Source organism: Pan paniscus, chromosome 20 (genome assembly GCF_029289425.2).
Source record: "Pan paniscus chromosome 20, NHGRI_mPanPan1-v2.0_pri, whole genome shotgun sequence".
Taxonomy (NCBI): Eukaryota; Metazoa; Chordata; class Mammalia; order Primates; family Hominidae; genus Pan; species Pan paniscus.
In genome coordinates this window covers 8003678-8026912 of record NC_073269.2, presented here as the reverse complement: position 1 = coordinate 8026912, position 23235 = coordinate 8003678, and the positions used below count along the sequence as shown (strand labels likewise).

The 23235-nt window shown below is 60.7% G+C and overlaps 1 protein-coding gene across 2 annotated transcripts; it reads left to right on the top strand.

Annotated features, from left to right (window-relative positions):
* Positions 1-3056: 3056 nt before the first annotated feature.
* Positions 3057-19258, top strand: CACTIN (cactin, spliceosome C complex subunit). Of its 2 annotated transcripts, XM_034944369.3 has the most exons (11): positions 3057-3304; positions 5751-6225; positions 9116-9211; positions 9646-9791; positions 10671-10833; positions 10931-11045; positions 15316-15508; positions 16319-16441; positions 16540-16841; positions 17486-17995; positions 18930-19067. In XM_034944369.3, the coding sequence occupies exons 1-10, from the start codon at positions 3069-3071 to the stop codon at positions 17974-17976; spliced, it is 2340 nt and encodes a 779-aa protein (XP_034800260.3). In that variant the 5' UTR covers positions 3057-3068; the 3' UTR covers positions 17977-17995; positions 18930-19067. The 2 variants fall into 2 exon arrangements, with proteins under 2 accessions (XP_034800260.3, XP_057156547.2); XM_057300564.2 differs by having other exon boundaries at positions 17486-19258.
* The last annotated feature ends 3977 nt before the right edge of the window (positions 19259-23235 follow it).

Here is a 23235-nt window from a genome sequence, read left to right as displayed (position 1 = left end):
AGCCAGGATGGTCTCGATCTCCTGACCTCGTGATCCGCCCACCTCGGCCTCCCAAAGTGCTGGGATTACAGGCGTGAGCCACCGCACCCAGCCTATGTTTTTTTTTTTTTTTTTTTTTTTTTTTTTTGAGATGGAGTCTCGTTCTGTTGCCCAGGCTGGAGTGCAGTGGAGTGATCTCAGCTCACTGCAACCTCTGCTTCCTGGGTTCAAGCCATTCTCCTGCCTCAGCCTCCCGAGTAGCTGGGACCACAGGCGCCCGCCACCACACCTGGCTAATTTTTTTGTATTTTTAGTAGAGACGGGGTTTCACCACATTGGCCAGGCTGGTCTCAAACTCCTGACCTCAAAGGACCCGCCCGCCTCATCCCAAAGTGTGAGATTACAGGCGTAAGCCACCCTGCCTGGCCTGAGGACTGACTTTGAATCTTAGAGAAGAGAGAAACCTTTGTGAGATTGATGCTGATACCAGTAACAGGACCCAAACACCTTACCAGCTGTGAACCTTCTTCAGGTCCCAGTTCAGCTCAGAAAACATTTTATTGCTTCCAACATCTGTGCAGCCCCCCAAAGTTTGTATTTGTTCTGCTAGAGCGGTTCCAATTCAGTCACGTTTGGACCCCTTGAAGGGAACACATTTCTCTTGGACTCCCAGGTTGAGAAACTACATTGAAAACAAGATCCTGGCCAGGCGTGATGGCTCACACCTGTAATCCCAGCTACTCGGGAGGCTGAGGCCAGAGAATTGCTCGAACCTGGGAGGCAGAGTTTGCAGTGAGCTGAGATCACGCCCCTGCACTCCAGCCTGGGCGACAGAGCAAGACAATGTCTCAAAAAAAAAAAAAAGTAAGATCCTGTCTGTAAGGGAGCCGTTGGAACGCCATTTTCAGCACAGCTGTTTTATAAACTGAACATGGAGGTGATCTCGTTGTTTTAAATTTGTTTTTGTTTTGTTGTTGTTTTTTTTTTGAGATGGAGTCTCGCTCTGTCACCCAGGCTGGAATGCAATGGTACGATCTCAGCTCACTGCAAGCTCCGCCTCCCAGGTTCAAGCAATTCTGTCTCGGCCTCCTGAGTAGCTGGGACTACAGGTGCCTGGCACTACACCCGGCTAAATTTTGTATTTTAAGTAGAGGTGGGGTTTCACCATGTTGACAAGGCTGGTCTCGAACTCCTGAACTCAGGTGATCCACCCACCTTGGCCTCTCAAAGTGCTGGGATTACAGGACTGAGCCACCGCGCCCAGCCCATGCAAGTGATCTCTTAATGTGCTGCAAGGATGCATCTGAATTTTGGGAAGCACAGAGTCAGGCCTTCGCTTTGTTTTGGGCCATCCCATCACCATGACAACCCACATCTCAGAACCGGCAAGGTCATCATCTAGAGCGGCAGGAGATGGTCTCTTCTTCCTCTGTAAGGTTCCATCCTTGCCTCAACACCAAGCAAAGCATACAAAGCCAGCGTTTACAGGGATGTTATGAAGTTGTATTCCAAGATAAACATTTTATTTATTTATTTATTTATTTATTTATTTAAGACGGAGACTTGCTCTGTCGCCCAGGTTGGAGTGCAATGGTGCGATCTCAACTCACAGGAACCTCTGCCTCCTGGGTTCAAGCGATTCTTCTGCCTCAGCCTCCCGAGTAGCTGGAATTTCAAGCATGCCACCATGCCCAGCTAATTTTTGTATTTTTAGTAGAGACGGGGTTTCACCATGTTGGACAGGCTGGTCTCGAACTCCTGACCTCAAGATCCACCTGCCACGGCCTCCCAAAGTGTTGGGATTACAGGCATGAGCCACTGCGCCCCACTCAAGATAAACATTTTAATTTTAATTTTTTTTAATTTTTTTTTTTTTGAGACGGAGTCTTGCTCTATCGCTGAGGCCATAGTGCAGTGGCACAATCTCGGCTCACTGCGACCGCCGCCTCCCAGGTTCAAGCAATTCTCCCTGCCTCAACCTCCCAAGTAGCTGGGATTACAGGTGCATGCCACCACGCCCGGCTAATTTTTGTATTGTTTAGTAGAGATAGGGTTTCACCATATTGGCCAGGCTGGTCTTGAACTCCCGACCTCAGGTGATCCGCCCGCCTCGGCCTCTCAAAGTGCTGGGATTACAGGCGTGAGCCACCGTGCCCGGCCAAGATAAACATTTTTAAAGTTAGCTTAAATTACTATCATCCTCCATAAACAGGCCTTCCCAGCCCCGAGTGGTTAGAACTGCACGGGGTGGTGGTAGCAGCCACCATGGGCTAGGGGAGCTCAGGACGGGACATCAGCGTCTTCTAGGTCTCTGGCCTCCAGCCTTGCCCCTGAAGTCCGTCCTCCCACGCCAAACTTGTTTCAACAGCAAGACCCCCAAACCCTGCTCACAACCCTCCCACGGGTCCCCAGCACCCACACCACAAAGCTGGGCAGCCTGGGTTGAGAAGGCAAGCGTTAAGAGTGACTTTCCCTCTCTGAGCCTCAGTTTCCCCGTCTCTAAAATGGGTTCATGGGGGACTACAGGAAGTTATCAAAGTTTTTGTTTTTTTTAAAGCTTAACTCCCAAAATACATAGGTGTTCATTGGCAGGTGGTGGAGCATAACGATGACTCTCATAAGAAGGCTTTTCAGTTTCTGTCCCCGCGCCCGCCCTCTGCCCTCTGGAGCTGCCTGGCACCTAACACCTTCACGGTTCCTCGCCTTTCGGGGACCTCGCTCCCCGGACACGCCTCTCCTCGGCCACGCCCCTGGCCACGCCAATGAAGCGCTACTTCCGGCCTAGACCCGCTTCTTATTGGTCTCGTCTCGGCAGGCCCCTCCCTGCACAAGGTTCCTAGTTTGCCCTTGCCCCGCCCACAGTTTCTCAGGCCCCCTGAGGCGCGGGGACCCGCCTGGGGCTGCCTCCAGCACTCCCTGAAAGGAGACTCCGCCACCCTGGAGGCAACAATCCCACTGGAGTCAATCACGCGGTCCACATTTGCAGACGCAGTGGAGAGTCTGGGGTGTCGGAGTCCTTGCGGGCTGGGGCGGCGGGATGGGTTGCTCTTTCCCGGCTCAGGCGCAAATGGGGCAGCCTGGAGAGCGCCATGGGCGAGGAAGGCCCCCAGCGCAGGCTTCGGCTATTGGTGTCGGTGCCGCGGCCACTGGCCCAGCCGATGGGTCGGGACACACGCTCGCGCTCGCGGTCCGCGGGTCGCCGGGGCCGAAGGCAGCGGAGTCAGAGCGGGAGCCGAAGTCGGAGCAGGAGCCATGGGCGGCGAAACCGACGGCGCCGGGAGGACGAGGGACGGCGCAGACGGAGGCGGCGGAGCCGGGAGCGCAGGTGGGGTCGCTGCGGGAGCAGCGCTGGGGATCCGGCTCCTACCTCAGGAGCGCCCGACCGAGGGTTGGAGATCCCGGGGAACCGGGAAACCCCCGACTTACTGGGGGAGGGCTTCCTGGAGAAGGGGACAACTGACCACCGGTTGGAATTAACCTGGCAGCGGAAGGAAGGCGAGAGGCGTTCCAGGCAGGGGACCGGGCGGTTGGAGGGACAGCCCGGAGCCGGGTGAGCGAGGCGGCGGGGAGGTATCGAGAGATCAGATCAGATCATATCGAGCCCTGTGTGCTCAGCACATTAGATCTTGGCTATTAGTCGGAGGGAAATGGAGAGCCTTGAGAGGAGTTTGGGTAGGGGAGTGACGTGGACTGACTTAACTCTGCAAACTTTCTGGCTTTGAGGTGGAGAAGGGATGGAGCGGGGTAGGCAGGAGCGGCATCAGAGTAGGACGGCACAATTGTCCAGACAGTAGATGATGGCAGCCTCGATGGGAGGGAGGCTGTAGTCAGCCACAGCGGGCAAAGTGCGTAGATTTCAGAGGGATTCTGGAAGTAGAGGAGACAACATTTGCTAATGGAGGTGGGCTGTGGGAGGGAAAAAGACTCGGTGTCAGCTGGCAGGACTCACAGCTGACTCCTGGTACCTGAATCTCAGCTTCCTCATGGTCCTTTTCTTCTGGAGATGGGGCACTTGGTCGGATTTGCCTTGAGCCGGCTCCAGTACAGAGAAACCAAAATGGGGACAGGGACTGATTCCCAGACCGGGGCCCCAGTGCTGGCTCAGCCCCTTCGTGGCTGACACTCAGGCCAGTCTTGCCCCGCTCTGGGCCAAGTTCACTCATCTGTTGTTGGTTTTTTTGTTTGTTTGTTTTTGAGACGGAGTCTTGCTCTGTCGCCCAGGCTGGGGTGCAGTGGCACGATCTCGGCTGTTACCTCTGCCTCCTGGGTTCAAGCGATTCTTCAGCGTCAGCCTCCCGGGTAGCTGGGGTTACAGGTGCTTGTTGCCACACCCAGCTAATTTTTGAATTTTTTCGTAGAACTGGGGTTTCTCCATGTTGGCCAGGCAGGTCTTGAACTCCTGGCCTCAAGTGATCTGCCCGCCTCGGCCTCCCAAAGTGCTGGGATTACAGGCGTGAGCCACCGCGCCTGCCCGTAAGTCTTGTTAATGTCATCTTTGTGTTTTTTCGCCTACCATTTTCTGGTATTGGAATTATTCGCAATAATTTGCCACTCTAGATATGTAATTAGAATTAATGTTCACGAAAATTCAGTTGAACTTGTGGCCAATATTTAAGGGCTCTGCAATGATTGGTTTCAACATAGTTTAGATTTTTTTGACATGAGCTTAATGGGTAGAGCATTTAACAAAATATTTGGCAGTTCTCTGTGTACGAAGACCCCTAAACGTGACTGAGCGCAGTGGCCCACATCTGTAATCCCAACACTTTGGGAGGCTGAGACAGGAGGCTTGCCTGAGCCCAGGAGTTCAAGACCAGCCTGGGCAACATAGCAAGACCCTTCTGTACAAAAAAAATGTAAAGAGTTACCTGGGCGTGGTGGTGTGTGCCTGTAGTCCCCGCTACTCAGGAGGCTGAGGCGAGAGGATGGCTTGAGCCCAGGAGGTCAAGGCTGCAGTGAGCTCTGATCATGCCACTGCACTCTAGCCTGTGTGACAGAGGGAGACTCTGTCTCTAATAAATAAAAATATAGACCTTGTCTTTAGCAGACTCTGTGTCTAGTAGACCTTGTCTCTAAGAAATAAAATTAAAGGCCCCTGAACCACCCCTGAGGTTGTGCATCTTCCATTCCCTGCGCTCTACTCTGTTAACTCCTGTCCATCCTGTGGGACTAGTTCAAATACCACTTCCATCTAGGAAGCCCTCCCTTGACAGCCTAAATGTGTTCGGGTCCCCTGGTTCATACCCTTATAATTCCTGCGCCACCAGCCCCAGCCACCTCCCTGCCCGCGCCTCCTCCCTCTCCCCCACACTCTGTCTCAGCCACACAGCCTCCTTGTTGTTCTTAGAATGTGGCAGGTCAGTGCCTGCCTCTAGGCCCTCGCTCTTGCTCTGCCTCGAGCACTCTCCCTCCGAATCCATCCATCGCTGCCTCCCCACTCCCTCCAGACCTTGGCTCAGTGTCAGCTCCTGAGAGAGCCCCTCTCTGACCTCGGCCCTGCAGCCCCAGCCCCTGTGCTCGGCATCGCTACTCTTTGTGGCTTCTGCCTCTGCCTCTGCCTAGTGTTGCGTGGTGTGTTTATTTGTTGATGTCTTCCTTGTTGGGGCCCACCAGAGGGTGAGCCCAGGAAGGCAGAAGCCATCAGTATTTGGGTCACTGCTGTGTCCCCAGAACCTAGAACAGTGCCTGCTACCCCACGGACACCCAGTAAGCATCTGTGGAGCAGATGACAGCTGCAGGCACTGAGCAGGCATCCATGGTCCTCTCCACAGGTCAGATTCAGAGGAAGAGCGGTGGCAGCGCTCAGGGATGCGAAGCCGGAGCCCCCCGCGGCCCAAGTGGCGCTCAAGGGATGGGTCCTCTCATTCGGACTCAGGAGAGGAGCAGTCACGGGGCCAGTGGGCTCGCCGGCGACGGCGCGCACACTCGTGGTCTCCTAGCTCCTCAGCATCCAGCTCCGCGTCTCCAGGGCGATCCCAGAGCCCCCGGGCGGCCGCGGCTGCCCTGAGCCAGCAGCAGAGCCTGCAGGAGCGGCTGCGGCTGCGGGAGGAGCGGAAGCAGCAGGAGGAGCTGATGAAGGCCTTCGAGACGCCCGAGGAGAAGCGCGCACGGCGGCTGGCCAAGAAGGAGGCCAAGGAGCGCAAGAAGCGGGAGAAGATGGGCTGGGGTGAGGAGTACATGGGCTACACCAACACCGACAACCCCTTCGGAGACAACAACCTGCTGGGCACCTTCATCTGGAATAAGGTGGGCCCCGCCGGGTGGTGGCCTCTGTCCTTGTAGCATTTCCACTGTTTCTGGAGACCCCAACACTTGAGACACTCCCAGCCTGCCCTTGATCGTGCAAGAGTTGGTTTTACACACACATGCATAATAAGCAAGCTTCTGCCGCCATCAGCTTTCTTTTTTGACACAGGGTCTCGCTCTGTCACCCAGGCTGGAGTGAAGTGGCGCGATCTCGGCTCACTGCAAGCTCCACCTCCTGGGTTCATGCCATTCTCCTGCCTCAGCCTCCTGAGTAGCTGGGGCTACAGGCGCCCGCTACCACGCCCGGCTGATTTTTTGTATTTTTAGTAGAGACAGGGTTTCACCGTGTTAGCCAGGATGGTCTCCATCTCCTGACCTTGTGATCCACCCGCCTTGGCCTCCCAAAGTGCTGGGATTACAGGCGTGAGCCACCACGCCCGGCCAGCTTTCTTTTTTGACACAGGGTCTCGCTCTGTCGCCCGGGCTGGAGTGCAGTGGCGTGATGGTGGCTAACTGCAGCCTTGACCTCCTGGCCTCAAGCGATCCTCCTACCTCAGCCTTTTGACTTGCTGGGACTACAGGCACCACCACCATGCCTGGCTAATTTTGTGTTTTTTTGTAAAGATGGAGTCTCACTATGTTGGCCAGGCTGGTCTCGAACTCCTAAGCTCAAGTGATTTTCCCACCTCGGCCTCCCAGAGTTCTGGGATTACAGGCGTGAGCCACTGCGCCCAGCCCACCGTCATTTTCTTGCCATTAACTGTGTCTCTTGCGGTGTAAGCTTCAGCCATTCTTTGCCCCGAACACCAGCCCAACCTGAAACCTGTCTAGAGAGCCAGCTCTTGGCGTCACGTACCCAGGACAGGGTTCCACAGTTCCAGGCACTCTGTCGTCTGAGCTGGTTCTTTCGTTCTGCACCTGCCATTTAGCCACCAGTCACACCGGTGGCATAAGACAACAGAACTTATCATCTCTTCGTTCTGGAGGCCAGAAGTCCAAAATCAAGGCGTGGGCAGGTGTGGGCAGGACCCCACTCCCTCTGGGGGCCGAGGGGAGGCCCCTCCTGCCTCTCCCAGCTCCAGTCATGGCCGGTGATTCCTGGGCCCTCCCTGGCTTGCAGCCGCAGAACCCGGCCTGTTCCTGTGTTGCGTGGCTGGCTGCCTTCCCGTCTCTGTCTCCATACGGCCTTCTGCTCCGTGTGTCTGTGTGTCAGTGTTCCTCTTCCCATGAGGACACCAGGCGTTGGATGAGGGCCCGCCACCTCCAGGATGACCGCATCTTACCTACATCTGCAAGGCCTCATCACTTTTTTTTTTTTTTTTTTGAGATGGAGTCTCACTCTGTTGCCCAGACTAGAATGCAATGGCGCAATCTCAGCTCACTGCAACCTCCGCTTCCTGGGTTCAAGTGATTCCCCTGCCCCAGCCTCCCAAGTAGCTGGAATTACAGGCGGGTGCCACCACACTCAGCTAATTTTTGTATTTTTAGTAGAGACAGAGTTTAACCGTGTTGGTCAGGCTGGTCTCGAACTCCTGACCTCAAGTGATCTGCCCGCCTTGGCCTCCCTATATGCTGGGATTACAGGTGTCAGCCACCATACCTGGCCAAGACCTCATTTCACATAGGGTCATGATGACAGCTGCAGGGGTTCAGACGGGGATATGCCTGGGGGGGACACAGCTCATCTGAAGCAGCGTCCACTTGTGGAGGAGGTGGAACAGGCAACGTGTGGGCTGGGCCGACTGCACCTGCTCACCGGTTGCGCAGTTGGGAGCTGTGGGGTCCCCAGGTGGCTTCTGCCCAATGTCGTCTGAGAACACAACGAGCTCCTTCCGCCTCGGGGCCCTCACACTGCCGCGCCCCTGCCTGGACATGCTCTGCCCCTTCCCCGGCTGTTCTCTTCCATCAGGACTCAACTGACACATCCCCTCTTGAGAGACCCCTTCCTGGCCCCTTGCTCCCCAGACCCCCCAGAGTTCTTTATTGAGGCACACACTGCTGCCTGGCACTTCATCGCCACCATGTGCTGTGCGCCTGCGGTGTGCTGGGCACCACCGTGAGCTCTGGGCGGGCAGCCGTGGAGGAGGAAGATGTGGTCATCATTGACGCCTGTGGAAGCGGCCCCAGGCTGGGTTGGATAGACCACAGAGTGGCCCGGGTGTCTGGGGGTGGTCCCCAGCCATGCAGCCTGTGTCCCTGGAGGCAAGTTCTTCTGGGCGGCAGGGGTTCCTGGAACCCCCTCACGGCGACGGGGCGCCGGGAGCCTGGGGAAGGTGGTCGGGAAGTGGGGGCTGCGCACCAGGCTCTCAGACAGCTGCTGGAAGAAGCCAGCTTTGAGGGTCTCCAGGCTGGGACAAGCCCATCAGTGGCCACCCCTGTGCCCCGCTGTGTGGGCGGGGCCCCATGACCCCACAGGTTTGCTTTCAGAGCTGCTGCTGCCCCCACTCACTGTTCCTGCCCTGTCCCACGCACAGTGGGGGACCCTGACTTGCTGAGGGCGTGGCCTTCACGTCCGAAGCACTCAGACTCCCGGGTAAAGCGAGTCAGCAGGCCCCGAGCAAGGCTCTTCTGTTGGGGGCTGGGGTGGCCCCGAGCGAGGCCCTCCTGTTGGGAGTTAGGGTGGCCCCGAGTGAGGCCCTCCTGTTGAGAGTTGGGGTGGCCCCTTCTTACCCTTTGCATACATCTCACTCCCAGTGGGGGCGCCATGTCTGCACTGAATTGGATCCACTGGGTTTCAGGAGTGTTAAGGAGGGGGTGGAAGACGTGCAGTGTTGGCGGGTCACCTCTCTCTGCAAAACAAGGGCCCTGGTCAATCTCTTGGACGAAGGAGCTGAGGAGGGGGGCGAGGGGGCGGGTCTGTGCTCAGGGCAGGTGTGCTTGGTGCTTCCAGGCCCTGGAGAAGAAGGGGATCAGCCACCTGGAGGAGAAGGAGCTGAAGGAGCGGAACAAGAGGATCCAGGAGGACAACCGGCTGGAGCTGCAGAAGGTAGGCACCCTGCCAGCCCACTGAGCAGGGCCCTCCCTTTCCAGGGCCTGGAGGCCTGCCCCCTCTGGCAGGACTTGAGGGGCTTAAGTGGGAAGTCCCGGGGGCTGGCTTCAGGTAAGGCTGGATCCAGGGGCTCAGACCATGGCCCCAGGAAACTGTTTCCCTCCACCTCTCGGCTCTGCTGGCCTCGGGCCTTCACTCCCACATGCTCCCTTCAGGGTGGCCGAGAGGACCCCAGCTGATCCGAGCTGCTGAGTCTCGGGCAGGAGGGCCCTCTCCCTTCCCAAGGTCTGTCCACCAGCCCAGGCATCTCCGGACCAATCCCTGTGCCCAGGGCAGCTGGGTGAAGGCTGGGCCCCCATCATCACAGCCCCTCCCCCCGCAGCCCCGCGGACCGCACGGCCCCCGCTGCCCTCAGCCTCCTGTGCCTGCAGGTAAAGCAGCTGCGGCTGGAGCGGGAGCGGGAGAAGGCCATGCGCGAGCAGGAGCTGGAGATGTTGCAGCGCGAGAAAGAGGCAGAGCACTTCAAGACATGGGAGGAGCAGGAGGACAACTTCCATCTCCAGCAGGCCAAGCTGCGGTGCGCCGGGGCCTCCCCTCCCCCCGACCCAGACTTGGAGCCAGGGCCGGGCACTGGCTGTCACTCTGGAAGCCACTGCTCTCCCACCCTTCAGGGTCCCACATGGCACTTCCGGGGACCTTCCCTTCCTGACCCCTTCCCGGGCGGCAAGGCTCCTGTCTCCTGCGCTCCCCCGCTGGGCAGGGCGCAGAGGAGACGGGCCCAGGTGAACGGCACCCCACGCATGCTGGACGCCAGTCCTGCACCGACTGCAGTTGTCCCTCCCACACTCCACCCAGGAGGGTGGCACCCCCATCCGCCTGGTTTACAGACAAGCTGAGGCTCTGGGGTGTCCCTGCTTGCCTTGGGCCCTGTGGCGGGTGACATCAGGCTCCTCCCAGCTCGGGCCTCCCTGGTGACGGGTTCCCTTGGGTTGGACCAGGGCCCGCCTGCAACGCGTACCCCCCTGCAGGCCCAGAACAGAACCCCGGCTCTCTGCCCCGAGTGGTCTGCCTGGGGGAGGAGGTGGTTGCAAGGCAGTGACTACTCTGGCCCCCCAGCCTGCCTCTGCTTCAGCTCCTCCACTCTTCCCCATCACAGCCCACATAGAAGCCGCCATCCTGGGCACATCCCAGAGGCCCTCCAGGAAGCCCCTCCCACCTGGCCCACCTCCAGGTCCACGCTGCGTGCACTTTGTCTGCACTGCTGGCCTGCGCCCTTTGGCTGACCCGGCTCACTCTACCTTATGCCGCCGCCTCCTCCTCCAGGAAGCCTTCCCTGACCACCCCCAACGGGTCAGGCCCCTCCTCGGCTCCCACCGGTGTGGTCACCCCAAGGGCAGGGTCTTTAGCATGGAGGGTACAGCCCAGGCTCTGATGCCACCTTCCCTGCTCCCCACAGTTCCAAGATCCGCATCCGGGACGGGCGGGCCAAGCCCATCGACCTGCTGGCCAAGTACATCAGCGCCGAGGATGACGACCTGGCCGTGGAGATGCATGAGCCCTACACGTTCCTCAACGGCCTCACCGTGGCCGACATGGAGGACCTGCTGGAGGATATCCAGGTACCCAGCCCCACCTGATGCTCCGCTGACCTGCACCGTCACCCCCACCCCAGCCACGCCCATGCCCTGACCCCTGCCCCCTGCCCCCTGCCCCCAGGTCTACATGGAGCTGGAGCAGGGCAAGAACGCCGACTTCTGGCGGGACATGACCACCATCACCGAGGACGAGATCTCCAAGCTCCGCAAGCTGGAGGCCTCGGGCAAGGGGCCAGGTAACGGTGGGCATGGGCCTGGGCTCCAGGGAAGCTGCGGGGGCTACAGTGTTCACCCAGAAGCCTCAGACTTGCCGTGGGGCCTGGTGCTCTCTGCAGGCCTCGGTTTCCCCAACTGGGGCCTCCCCTTCTGGGCCGAGCCACCAGGGGGCAGCAGCGGGCAGTAGGCCCTGGGAGGGATGAGGGGGGCGGGCCTCTGTCTGGGGTGCAGGGCCAGCAGCGTCCAGACCCAGCGTCCCGTTAACGCTGACTCGGCGGTGCCGGCCTTATGGGAGCCACGGGGCTTTCCGCTCGCGTTTCAGTGCTCACAGTGGCTCTGCCTGTTTGACAGCAGGTCTCGCTCCACCTGGCCTGAAGGCCGTGCAGCCCAGCTTCAGGGCGCTCCCTGTCCCGTGCGTCAGTTCGTGCCCCTCCAACCTGATGGGCTTTTAAAATCACGTTTCCCTCCCCTCCGTGTGGTTGCACACACATGGTCACCGGGGATGCTCTAAAGCGTCTACCCTGAGCACTGCGGACATGCGGGCTGGGCCGTTCCCTAGGGTGGGGCCGTCCTGGACACTGCTGGGTGCTGAGCAACATCCCTGGCCTCCACCCACCCCGGGTCAGGAGCACCCCTAGTCCTGACAACCGCAGATGTCTCCAGACGTCGCCCAGAGTCCCCTGGGGGCAGAACTGCCCTAGATGAGACCCCCACTCCGGTCTAAAAGCCAACCACAGCAGCCCTGCCCCCTCCCCCCCAAAATCCACGCCCCAGCGGCTGCTCTAACAGTGCCTGGCTCTCATGGGCCACGCATCCCTGTCGATAGACCCGGTCCTTCCCCTGCCCTCTCTCTCAGGCCTTGGGTGCCATCATGGTGGCCAAGGATCCCAGGAGGCTGGGTCAGTGTCATTTGCAGCCCTCAGTGTGGTCTGTGGCAGGTCCTTCCTAGGAAAGAGCCTGTGGCTTTCCTCTTTTTCAGTGGAGCTTTGTGTTCCCCGGAGGTGGAGTTCACTCAGCCATCCTGTCCCTCCAGTGGTCTCCTCCGTGGGGCACATTCTCCCGTAACCTCAGAGAGGCAGGGCAGTTCTCCAGCATCAGAGGTGTGTCCGTTAAGGGTCTTGGTGTGCTCCTGCTGGTGGCAGCGGGGCTGGGCAAAGACTTCTGGGTGCAGTACATTTTCCTTCAGAAGCCGCAGACCCTACCCACCGGCTGCAGGAAGCCTGGGAGGCGTTTCCAGCGTTGCTCTAGGCCCCACCCTCTCCTGTAAGCCTGGGAGGCATTTCCAGCGTTCCCCATTGCGCTAGGCCCCGGCCTCTCCCGTCCCTTCCATGGCCTTCTGCCTCCACCACGTCTGCTCAGCCCTCCTTTCCCCTCACGCGTTACAGTTGGGGACCCCAGGTGGCTTTGGTGTCCTCCGAGGGAGTTTCTGATTCTCCTTTCAACATGGTTTCCAGGAGTAGGGAACCGAGGGGTCTTGACTTTGCTGTCCCCCTGGAGACCCACAGAGCCCCTGTCCTGGATCTTCTTAAATTAATTGGGCTTTTCCTTTTACTTTTCATTTTTCAGAGACAAGGTCTCGCTCTGTCGCCCAGGCGAGAGTTGAGTGGCGCGATCAAGGCTCACTGTAGCCTCGACTTCCTGGGTTCAGGTGATCCTCCCGCCTCAGCCTCCCTAGAAGCTGGGACTACAGGCGCTCACCATCACACCCAGCTATTTTATTTTATTTATTTTTTGAGAAGGAGTCTCACTCTGTCACCAGGCTGGAGTGCAGTGGTGCGATCTCTGCTCACTGTGACCTCTGCCTCCCAGATTCAAGCGATTCTCCTGCCTCAGCTGCCCAAGTAGCTGGGATTACAGACGCGCGCCATCACGCCCAGCTAATTTTTGTATTTTTAAGGAGACAGGGTTTCACCATGTTGGCCAGGATGGTCTCAATCTCTTGACCTCATGATCCTCCCACCTCAGCCTCCCAAAGTGCTGGGATTACAGACGTGAGCCACCGTGCCCAGCCACTTTTGAAAATTTTTTGTAGAGATGGGGTCTCACTGTGTTGCCCAGGCTAGTCTTGAACTCCTGGCCTCAAGCAATCCTCCTGCCTCACCTCCAAAATGGCTAGGATTAAAGGCGTGAGTGACTGCATGCTTTTTCTTTTTAATTTTTTACAAAATTAAAGTTTTTTTATTATTTCTGTAGGTTATTGGGGAACAGGTGGTGTTTGGTTACATGAATAAGTTTTTTTGTTTTTTGAGACGGTGTCTTGCTCTCTCGCCAGGATGGAGTGCAGTTGTGTGATCTCAGCTCACTGCAACCTCTGCCTCCTGGGTTCAAGCAATTCCCCTGCCTCAGCCTCCCAAGTAGCTGGGATTACAGGCACCTACCACCACACCCGGCTAATTTTTTGTATTTTAGTAGAGACAGGGTTTCACGATGTTGGCCAAGATGGTCTTGATCTCCTGACCTCGTGATCCACCCACCTCAGCCTCCAAAAGTGCTGGGATTACAGGCGTGAGCCACCGTGCCCGGCCGTTTACATGAATAAGTTCTTTAGTGGTGATTTGTGAGATTTTGGTGCACCTAGCTTTTTCTAGGAAGTTCTAACCCTACAGGAGGCTGTGCAGTAGAAAACGGGTGTCATCCCAGCTCAGCTTCATTAGCCTCCCACCCTGTGTAGGGACTGGCCTTTCCCCCACGCAGCCCCAGGGCCCTTGGCCTGCACCCCCAGCCTCTAGCAGCTGCTGGGACCCCCTAAACCCCCGGGCCCCCTTGTGGGCATTCGGGAGGCATCCAGACATGCAGCAGCACGTCCAGACCCGGCTTTCTATAGACGCTGACCTGGCGGCACCTGGCCTGGCTTCCTGGGAGCCTCGCAGCTGGGCTCTTCTGCTTGGGTTTCAGCGTTCATGGCAGCCCCGCCTGTCTGGGCACGGCCGCGCTGTGCTTGGCTGGGGCTGCCACGGATTCCAGTGCCACTTAGCGCCCAGCAAAGGGGCTGCAGCTCTGGGTGCCGATTCCAGGGTCCCAGGTGATTGGCTGGAGGGGACTCGGGTCCGTCTAGACTCTATCCAGTCCCCTGTGGTGTGGGTGTGGGCCTCTTGACCCTCTGTCCACCGGCGGGAACTGGAGAAGGCAGGTCTTGAGCAGGGTGCCTGCGCTGGTCACCCCCGCCCAGTGTGTCACCAGCAGCTATGCACCAAGCTCCCTGTGGGCCCAGCATGGCACACGGAACAGCAGCAGCCAGCCCCATTGCCCGCCTCGGGAAGCTGCCATCGCTGGATGGTCAGGGAGGGCTTCCTGGCGGAAGGGATGTTCTCACTGAGCATGGAGGATGCGAGGAATTCAGGAGGCGAACGGGACAGAGAAGGATGGGTGGCTGGCAGGAAGCACAGCGCGTGCAAAGGCCCAGAGGTGGCAGGGGTCGGGCATGGGCAGCAAGGGGCAGGGTTGTGAGGTGAGGCCAGACCCAGCGGGGTGGGTGGCAGTGGCCCGAGAGCAGCACTGAGGCCGCCGGGATGCCACGTGGTGTGGGGCAGAGCACGCGGAGTCAGGCTGGGCTCCGGCCTCCCAGCACCCCACTCCCGCCCTCAGCAGCCTCCCCGTCTATCCAGGAGGAACTTGAGCCTCGGGCCCCTGGGACAGTGGTAGATGCCAGACAGACTCCATGTAGGATGGGGGGCGGTGGTGGGGAGCCGTTTGTCCTGGGGCGGGCCCAGGACTTCCCCAGGGGCCAGCAGGGTGGCCTTCTTTGCTAGGCTTCACAGAGGGAAACTAAGGCCCAGAGAGGGCAGGCCACTTGCCCACAGTCACACAGCCCGGGCTGGCAGAGGAGATCTGAATTCCAGAGAGCCTGGCTACCGAGCACACCCCCCCACCCCCTCATGGGCTGCCCAAGGCCAGGGCAGAGTTGGGCCAGGTTGGTGGGCCGGGCCCACAACTAGGGTTCCCAGACCCACATATCAGACTCACCTGGGGAGGGGCATTCTCAGGGCCAGTCCTGGCTTCCCCCACGCTGGGGGCCTGGGCCTCCAGGGCAAGGCCTCAGCAACTGCATTTTAATGTGGCTCCCAACCTCCGCCCACCCCCTCCCCTCCGCTGTGGCCAGGGTGGTGACAACCTGAGACCAGGGAGGTGGCAGGACCCCTGTGAGTGGAGGGGACCGGACTGGATGGGACCCCTGTGGGGGAAGAGGAGGGGAGGGGGACCCCCCCCCATGGCAGGGGAGGAGGCCCTGATGGGGTGGAGGAGCACGTAGGAAATGTGGAACCGCCCCCCCATGCCCCCACCCCGCTGCAGGTGAGCGCCGCGAGGGGGTCAACGCCTCCGTCAGCTCTGATGTGCAGTCGGTGTTCAAGGGGAAGACATACAACCAGCTGCAGGTCATCTTCCAGGGCATCGAGGGCAAAATCCGTGCTGGTGGCCCCAACCTGGACATGGGCTACTGGGAGAGCCTCCTGCAGCAGCTTCGTGCCCACATGGCGCGGGCCCGGTGAGCACTGGGTGTGGGTACCAGGGGTGGTGCCGTCCGGGTGGGATGGGTTTCGCCCCCTCCTGAGTCCTGGGTGGGGTGGGTCTCACCTCCTCCTGGGACCATGTGGGGTGGAGGGGGGCAGGAAAGTGCCGACTGGCCGGGGCCGGCCTGTGAGTGACGAAGGGGGGCCGGGGGGCGCGTAGGCCCGTGCCCTAGCGGGAAGGCCCCAGGATGCTCCAGTGCCCTCACCTGGAGTCAGCCCTGTTGGTCTCACAGGACTCCCCAGGAGCTTCCACCCTTTAACGAGTACCTGGCGCGCTCCAGCAGCCATGGCATCACAGGAAGCCCCCAGGCGGCCTGCCTGTCCCCGCTGCCTTCCGCCCAGGCCCGCGCCCTCCCAGCGCTGCTGCCTCCTGGCCTCTGGCTGTGTACAGATTCCTGGAGTGTTTTTGGCACCGCTGTGTAAATACATGTCTCCTCTGCTAATTTGTAAATGTCTCTAAATTTATCATGCTTGTTGGCTGGTGTCCTGCTGGGCCCCTTCTCCCGGCCAGCCCCAGCCACAAGACACTGAAACTCCAACGTGAGACAGAGACCCACCTCTCCCTGCCACGGGATGGTTCACCAGGGTACCTGGGTCCTCTCGTCCTCTCTCCCATAAGCCTTGACCCTGAACTGACCAAGGCTGGGCAAAGGTCCCAGCCAGAGCCGTGGCTGCTCGCCACCTTCTCAGGGTCCTTGCAGCAATAAGGGGCGTGAGAATCTCGGTGGGGGTGGGGTGCGGAGCCCCTTCGCCTCCATGTGGGTGACCCCGGCCCTACGTCCCAGGCTGCGTGAGCGCCACCAGGACGTGCTGCGGCAGAAGCTGTACAAACTGAAGCAGGAGCAGGGCGTGGAGAGCGAGCCGCTGTTCCCCATCCTCAAGCAGGAGCCCCAGTCCCCCAGCCGCAGGTAGGCCCGGCCGGCACCCTGGGGACGCCGATGCAGACGCGGAGCAGGATGGAGGGGCCGTGGGCAGCCTCCGCGCCTCCAACGCTCTCTCCTCCCAGCCTGGAGCCTGAGGACGCGGCGCCCACCCCGCCCGGGCCCTCCTCGGAGGGCGGCCCCGCGGAGGCCGAGGTGGACGGCGCGACCCCGACAGAGGGCGACGGGGACGGTGACGGCGAGGGCGAGGGCGAGGCGGTGCTCATGGAGGAGGACCTGATCCAGCAGAGCCTGGACGACTACGACGCCGGCAGGTACAGCCCACGGCTGCTCACGGCGCACGAGCTGCCTCTGGACGCGCACGTGCTGGAACCGGATGAGGACCTGCAGCGCCTGCAGCTCTCGCGCCAGCAGCTCCAGGTCACGGGTAAGGGCGGGGCTGGAGGGCAGGGGGCGGGGCCAGTGGGGCGAGCTGGGGGCGGGGCTTCTCCAGCCTCATTTCCCGGCCGAAGTCGCTGGCGTCAGTGGGGAGCTGCTTGCTTCTTCTCCCCCGGGTCTCTGAGCGTCCGTTCCGTCACCTGCACGCGCACTGGGGCGTTCCTTCATTCATCCTGGGCTTGCTGGCCCACTGGCCTTGGGGCCACAGGTGGTGGAAGCTTTTACCGGCCGCTGTCCGAGCACTCCCTGGGCAGCCTCCGTCCTAAGACAGAGGAGAAAATACCGGCTTCAGAAAACCCCTGGGCCAGGACCCCCTCGGGGGTCATGCGTGGGGCTGGATCCCGCAGCCAGGCCCTAACCACCAGGTTCTCCTGCCGCTCGGCGGGGAAGCGCGCTGCGCTTGGTCCCCACCCAGGAGGACGATAGATATGAAGACCAAGGTCTGGGGCTCGGGGCGGATGGTGTGGGTCTCAGGGTCGCCCAGGCCCTGTCCCCTCCCCATGTGCCTTAGCTCGCCCCAGCCTGTTTCCCTTTTGCGGGAGGCACCAGCGGCCACCCCTGCCAGAGAGGCTAGGAGGGAGGCCAGGACCCAGGGGGAGGCCGAGGCCCGGGTGAACGCCGTCCCGCCCGCAGGAGACGCCAGCGAGAGCGCCGAGGACATCTTCTTCCGGCGGGCCAAGGAGGGCATGGGCCAGGACGAGGCGCAGTTCAGCGTGGAGATGCCGCTCACCGGCAAGGCCTACCTGTGGGCCGACAAGTACCGGCCACGCAAGCCGCGCTTCTTCAACCGCGTGCACACGGGCTTCGAGTGGAACAAGTACAACCAGACGCACTACGACTTTGACAACCCACCGCCCAAGATCGTGCAGGGATACAAGTTCAACATCTTCTACCCCGACCTCATCGACAAGCGCTCCACGCCCGAGTACTTCCTGGAGGCCTGCGCCGACAACAAGGATTTCGCCATCCTGCGCTTCCACGCGGGGCCGCCCTACGAGGACATCGCTTTCAAGATCGTCAACCGCGAGTGGGAATACTCGCACCGCCACGGCTTCCGCTGCCAGTTTGCCAACGGCATCTTCCAGCTGTGGTTTCACTTCAAGCGCTACCGCTACCGGCGGTGACGGCCCCGGGGAACGGCAGGCAGGTGTCCTCGGGGGCGCAGTAAAGGGGCTTCGGTGAAGCTGGTGGTCACTCCGGGGCCGCTGTCTGGGCTGCAGGGCCGCGGGTTCACGTCCCACCTCAGGCCGCGTCTTTCTCTCGCCAGGCCTCAGTTTCCCCCTATATAAAAGGGGGGTCACCATTGAGCCTGCCATGGTGAGCTGAGGAGACGCTGGGACAGGCTGGCCTAGGGTCCCGATGCAACGGAGGGGGCGCTAGGGGCATCTTCCGAGCACGAGGGTGGCCAGCAGCCGCCAGCTGACCTCACCGTCCAGGCGGACACTCTCCGCCGCCCCTCAGCCAGGCTGGGTGTGGGGCCCACAGGGCCTGCCCCAAGCGGCGGCCACACAGGGTGTTGTGGAGATGGGCCAGAGGGGCCTGGGCTTGGTGGTGCCAGGCTTGTGAGAAGCAGGAAACTCAAGGCCAGCCCTGCCACATCACGGGGCACCCACTGGGCGTGAGGCAGAGCCCGCGGCTGTGGGGCAGCTCCAGCCCTGCCCACAGGCCACCCTCGCCCGCACAGGCAGCACTGAGGCCGGGACCCTGCTGGCGCCCGATCCGCCACTGCAGAAGAGATCCTCTTTGGACACCCACACTCTGCAGGGACTGGCCCCCAACTCACCCCGTGCTGGCTGGTGGGGTCCATTTCCCCGCAGCGGGTATGGAGGATGCGTCGAGGTCCCTGTCTCTGTCAAGGTCATGGGAACCAAAAGTCACTGAGCCGTCCTCCCCCCACCTCCGAGCACAGGGCCTGGAGGACAGGGGCTCCCTGAAGCCTGGGGGTTGGAGAAGGGTGAGGGGCTTCCCCCAGGGATCCCCACATCTGGCCTGCTCACGGGGCCTTGGAGCATGAGACCAGTGACCCTGAGTTTTGCCCATATCAAGACAGTGGCTCCTTCTCACTCCCCTTTCTCAGGCCAGGAGGGCCGAGGGCCACACGGGTGCCACAGCCCAGGTTGGAGTGGCCCAGCCGGCAGGCTTGTTCTTCAGCATCCGACGGGAACATCTCCAACAGAAGCAAAACGGAAAGTGCCTCCCGGACCCCCAGAGGGCCACCCAACCTCACCAGTCACCAGCCCCAGACCACCCACGGCCCCTCCCAGACACCCCGCCTCATCTGGAAATAGTTCCGTTTGTTTCTCTAAAAAGACTTTTGTAGGTGGGAAAAAAAATCTTTTATTCTCATGGAATTGGCCTATTGGCAAGATTGCATGTTTTTTTAATAAACGTTTTATTTTAGAATAATCTTAGGTTTGCAGAAATGCAGAGAGTGTAACGTCCCCGATGCCTCACACCCGCTGCCCTAGTTGCTGCCGGCATTTGTGACACAGCGCATTTGTCACAAGGGAAGAGCCTGGGAAACAACACGGCACCCAACTGGGGCCCGGTGGTCCCTTGGGAGCTGTGTTAGTGCCCGGGTCTGTCTTTGCCCCCCACCCCTCTGCCTTGCCTCCCACGGCGGGGGTGACAGTCCATTTCCCGGACGACAGGAGGGAGGGTACAAGGGTGGACACAGCTGCTGGCCTGGGCCCAGGCTCTCGTGGGGGCAGCGCTTGGCCATGCCTGGGCGCATTCGTGGTGGTCCCACCTTGGGGCTGCTCCTGGCGTGGAGTGGATGGAGGCCAGGGATGCTGCCCAGTGTGCTTCAGTGCCCAGGATGAGCCTCCCCAAATGTCCTCACTGCAGTAGGCAGAGGTGCGAGGCAGATCCTGCACTCCCCTGGGGCACTGGTCACCTCCCAGCCCCCACCTCTAACAGGATCCTGGAAGTCTGTGGCACAGGGCTTGGGAACTGGCCAGGGAAGTGCATCTGATCAGCGTCCGCTCTCCACACCGCAGACCCTGGCCCACCCTGACCAGCCTGCTCCAGAATCCCAAATCGCATTGCAGCACACACAACACCGCCATCCCCAGCCCAGCCTTCAGCAGACATCACAAGTTGATGGCAGATGGCCAGAGCCATGTTAGAATCCTCTGGGCAGCCTCTTGCCTGGGTTCCTGGCCAGCTCCACTGCCGATCAGGACAGGCTGCTGGGGCAGGGCTGAGTCCGGGCTGGACTCGGGGGGCACTTTTTATTTTTTTGAGACAGGCTGGAGTGCAGTGGGCGTGATCACAGCTTTCTACATCCTCAACACCAGAAGGCACTTTTGAGCCCAGAGTGGTGTTTGGGACAGGCCGGGTTCTGTAGTCACAGCCCAGGTTGTGTGTGCGTGGCTGGCGCAGCCCAGCCTGTACTGGGCCTAACTGAGACCTCCCACCAGCTCTATGTGACAGTATTTACTTCCATGTGGCTGCTTGGGAAACTGAGGCCCACAAAAGCCCACGTTGTTGAGCCCAGAAAGTGGCAGGGCCAGTATTAGAAGCTGGGTTTCTCTACCTTGGAGAATCCCAATCCCAGACCACCACCCCCTCCCTGCCTCAGTTTCCCCACCTGCCCCTGCAGAGATTCCCCCAGCCCCGGAATCCTGCTTCCTCCTCCTCACGTGCCTTTTGCACCCCAAGGGAGATGGCTGTCCTCCAACTGGCAAGACACATGGTTTGCCACGGGCCCCAGTCTGGAGGGAGCAGAGCTGGGGGCCCTGGGACCCCTGAAGGGTCACGGGCACTAAGCCTGGGAAGACGGGCTGCTGGCCGAGAAGGGTGACGGCTGCCTTGCAGAGGACAGGGCAGCAGGTGTGCCCAGGGCAGGGGGCACACAGGGCTCAGGCCAAGCTGAGGAGCCAGATCCTAGGGGAGTAGGGCACCAGGGAGCTACGGAGGGCACGTGAGCTGGGGAGGGCCTCCGAGCTGGGTGTCGAGACCCTGCAGGCAGACTGGAGGTGGGGGCCAGGGGTAGGCTCTGCGCACCACCCCCCCATCTACCCCATGACTCTCCACCATGGCCCAAGGTCCACCTGGTGTCCTGGAAGCTGCCCCCGCCCCCACCCAGCTTCCTGACTTTGGCTGTGTCCAGAGCTAAGAATAGACGCTCCCTGCCCGGCCCCGCCGGAAACCGCAGCCACGGGGGTACATCCTGAGCCGGGCCTCTGTTCCCACCGTCTGCCCCCCAGCCCCTCACAACTCCTCCCACCAGAGCCTCCTGTGCTCCCATTGAACCCGAAGTGCTGGTGGGGGGCGGGGGGCGGGCCAAGACCGGGAGACCAGCAACCAGCCCCGGATGACAGGGAAGCCCAGTGCTCATGTTCCAATCCCACACATGGGCGTGGCATTGTTCCCCCTTTGTGCCTCAGTTTCCCCATCTCTAAAATTTAGAGTATCTTTACCCCCTGCCTTGCAGAGATGTGGTGAGGCTTAAGCTAAATGCAAGTGTCCTTCTCTGAACTCTGTCCAGGCTGTTTCCCAGAAGAGTCATTGTCCTTGTTATCTCAGGGCCGAGGACAGAGGAAGTGGGGACAGGACAGCCTTCCTCCGTCTCTCACTGCCCCCTCATCTGGAGCCCCAGCCCCACATCCTCCTCCGCCCAACATCTGCCCTCCTTGCAGTTAGTGTAGCAAGGGCCTCATGCTCTCTCTTGCCTCCAAAGCTTTATACATGCAATTCCTGTCACTGCCACGTAGCCCAGACCTGGGGAGCTCCTATTCATCCTACAAAACCCCACTTCCCATGCCCTCTCCTCACAAGATGTCTTCCTAGCTCACCTCTGGGCTTCCCTAGGCCCTGTCACTTCCTTTGGCACAGCCCTGACCCCAGGGGGCTGGAACAGTCTGTGTCCAGTTCATTCTCCAGCCTAGGGCATCCTGAAGGGCAGGCCTGGTTTCAGGTCTCACTTGGAGCTCATAATTGTCCCACTGTATAAGCTGAACACAGAGAGGGGTTGGGGAGAGTAAGACTTGGAGATTAGGTCGGCTTCACGGAAAAGCAGCCTTGGAGCCAGGGTTTTGCCACATCCATAGGAGTTGGATAGCCTCCTTGCCAGGAAAGAGAGAAGTTGTGTTAAATGGCTGGTGACTCAATGGGATAGAGCTTTGGGAGGGAGGTTGGGTGTGGCCGAAGGCCAGGAGGAGGAAGGATAGTGGGCGGGGTAGCCGGGGAAGGGGCTTCCGGACTGGGCTGACAAGAGGGCCGGGCCGGGCTGGGAATACCCCTCACTCACAGCCTGGACTAGCAGCCCTCCCGGGCCCAGGGGACGGGGTGGGGTGCAGTCAGGGCAAGGTCAGCTTGTCCGGTCCCACTCCAGGTCCCTAACTCAAGGTTCTGTCTGGCTCGGGTGTGCAAACAAGGCCAAGGAGGCCCAAGGTCCCCCCTCTGCAAAGAGACGGTCCCAGTCCCTGCGTCCGGCACCTTCTCAGCCATTCCTGTTGGGCTCCATCCCTCCTTCCCCAGCCCGAGCTGGGGGGTGGCCAGGAAAGAGTGCCCATCCCCCACTGCAGCCTCCCGGCTCCAGACTGTTCCTCCTCTGGCTCCAAAGCCACCTCCGAGCCTCCTCAAGAGACCCTCCCATGCGATGCCATCACCCCAGCCCTCCCGGCTCACCTGCTCTGGGACCACCTTTCTCAGTCTGGCTGTGTCGTCTGGTGCACCCCCCATCCCTCTGTCCTCCCACCCCACCCCTGGAAGGGGCCTCAAATATGTCCTGCATGTATTAAGCAGGGCATAATACTACTGTGTGCCGCGTTCCAGCGCACCCAGTGAATTTGGAGCCCTGGAGTCTGGGCGACCCCCGGGAGCCGATCCGCCTGGACCTGCCCCGCCCCCTCCAGGCCTTGGGTGCTGCCCAGATGGTGAATAATGCGGGCCTGGCGGCGGGAGCGCCGGGAAGAGGCCTGGCAGGGCGCTGGGCGGCTGGAGGGGCTGAGGCTCCCGAGGAAGCGCCCCTGCCACCCCTACGCGGGCCATTGCATCCCTGCCACCGGTGGCCTGGGGGTCCCAAGGGCGCCGCCTTCCCCAGAAGGCTGTAGGGTGTCCCGGCGTGCGGGGGGCACCCACTGACTCCAAGTCAGCCAGGCCCGGGCCCGAGGGGCGTGGCCAGCGCAGGGTGGGCGGGGCTGTTGAGAGACAGCGAGAGACAGAGACTGGACGGAGAGAGCGAGCCGCGGGCTGCCAGCGGCCCCCACCCGTCCCAGCTCGGCTTAGCCCCCGCGGACCCCTCCAGGCCGCGACCCCAGGGGGTCCTGTGCCGCCACGCCCTCCATCTGTGTGGGTCCTCTGCTGGGCCCGCCGCTGGTCACAGCCAGACTGACTCAGTTTCCCTGGGAGGTCCCACTCGAGCCCGTCCTTCCCCT

Bases quoted from the DNA above. Each gene is read 5' to 3' on its own strand.
- CACTIN (XM_057300564.2), top strand. From the start codon at position 3,069: ATGGGCGAGGAAGGCCCCCAGCGCAGGCTTCGGCTATTGGTGTCGGTG. The intron at 6,226-9,115 runs GTGGGCCCCGCC...TGGTGCTTCCAG, and splicing joins GCACCTTCATCTGGAATAAG to GCCCTGGAGAAGAAGGGGAT. The intron at 15,509-16,318 runs GTGAGCACTGGG...CCTACGTCCCAG, and splicing joins GCCCACATGGCGCGGGCCCG to GCTGCGTGAGCGCCACCAGG.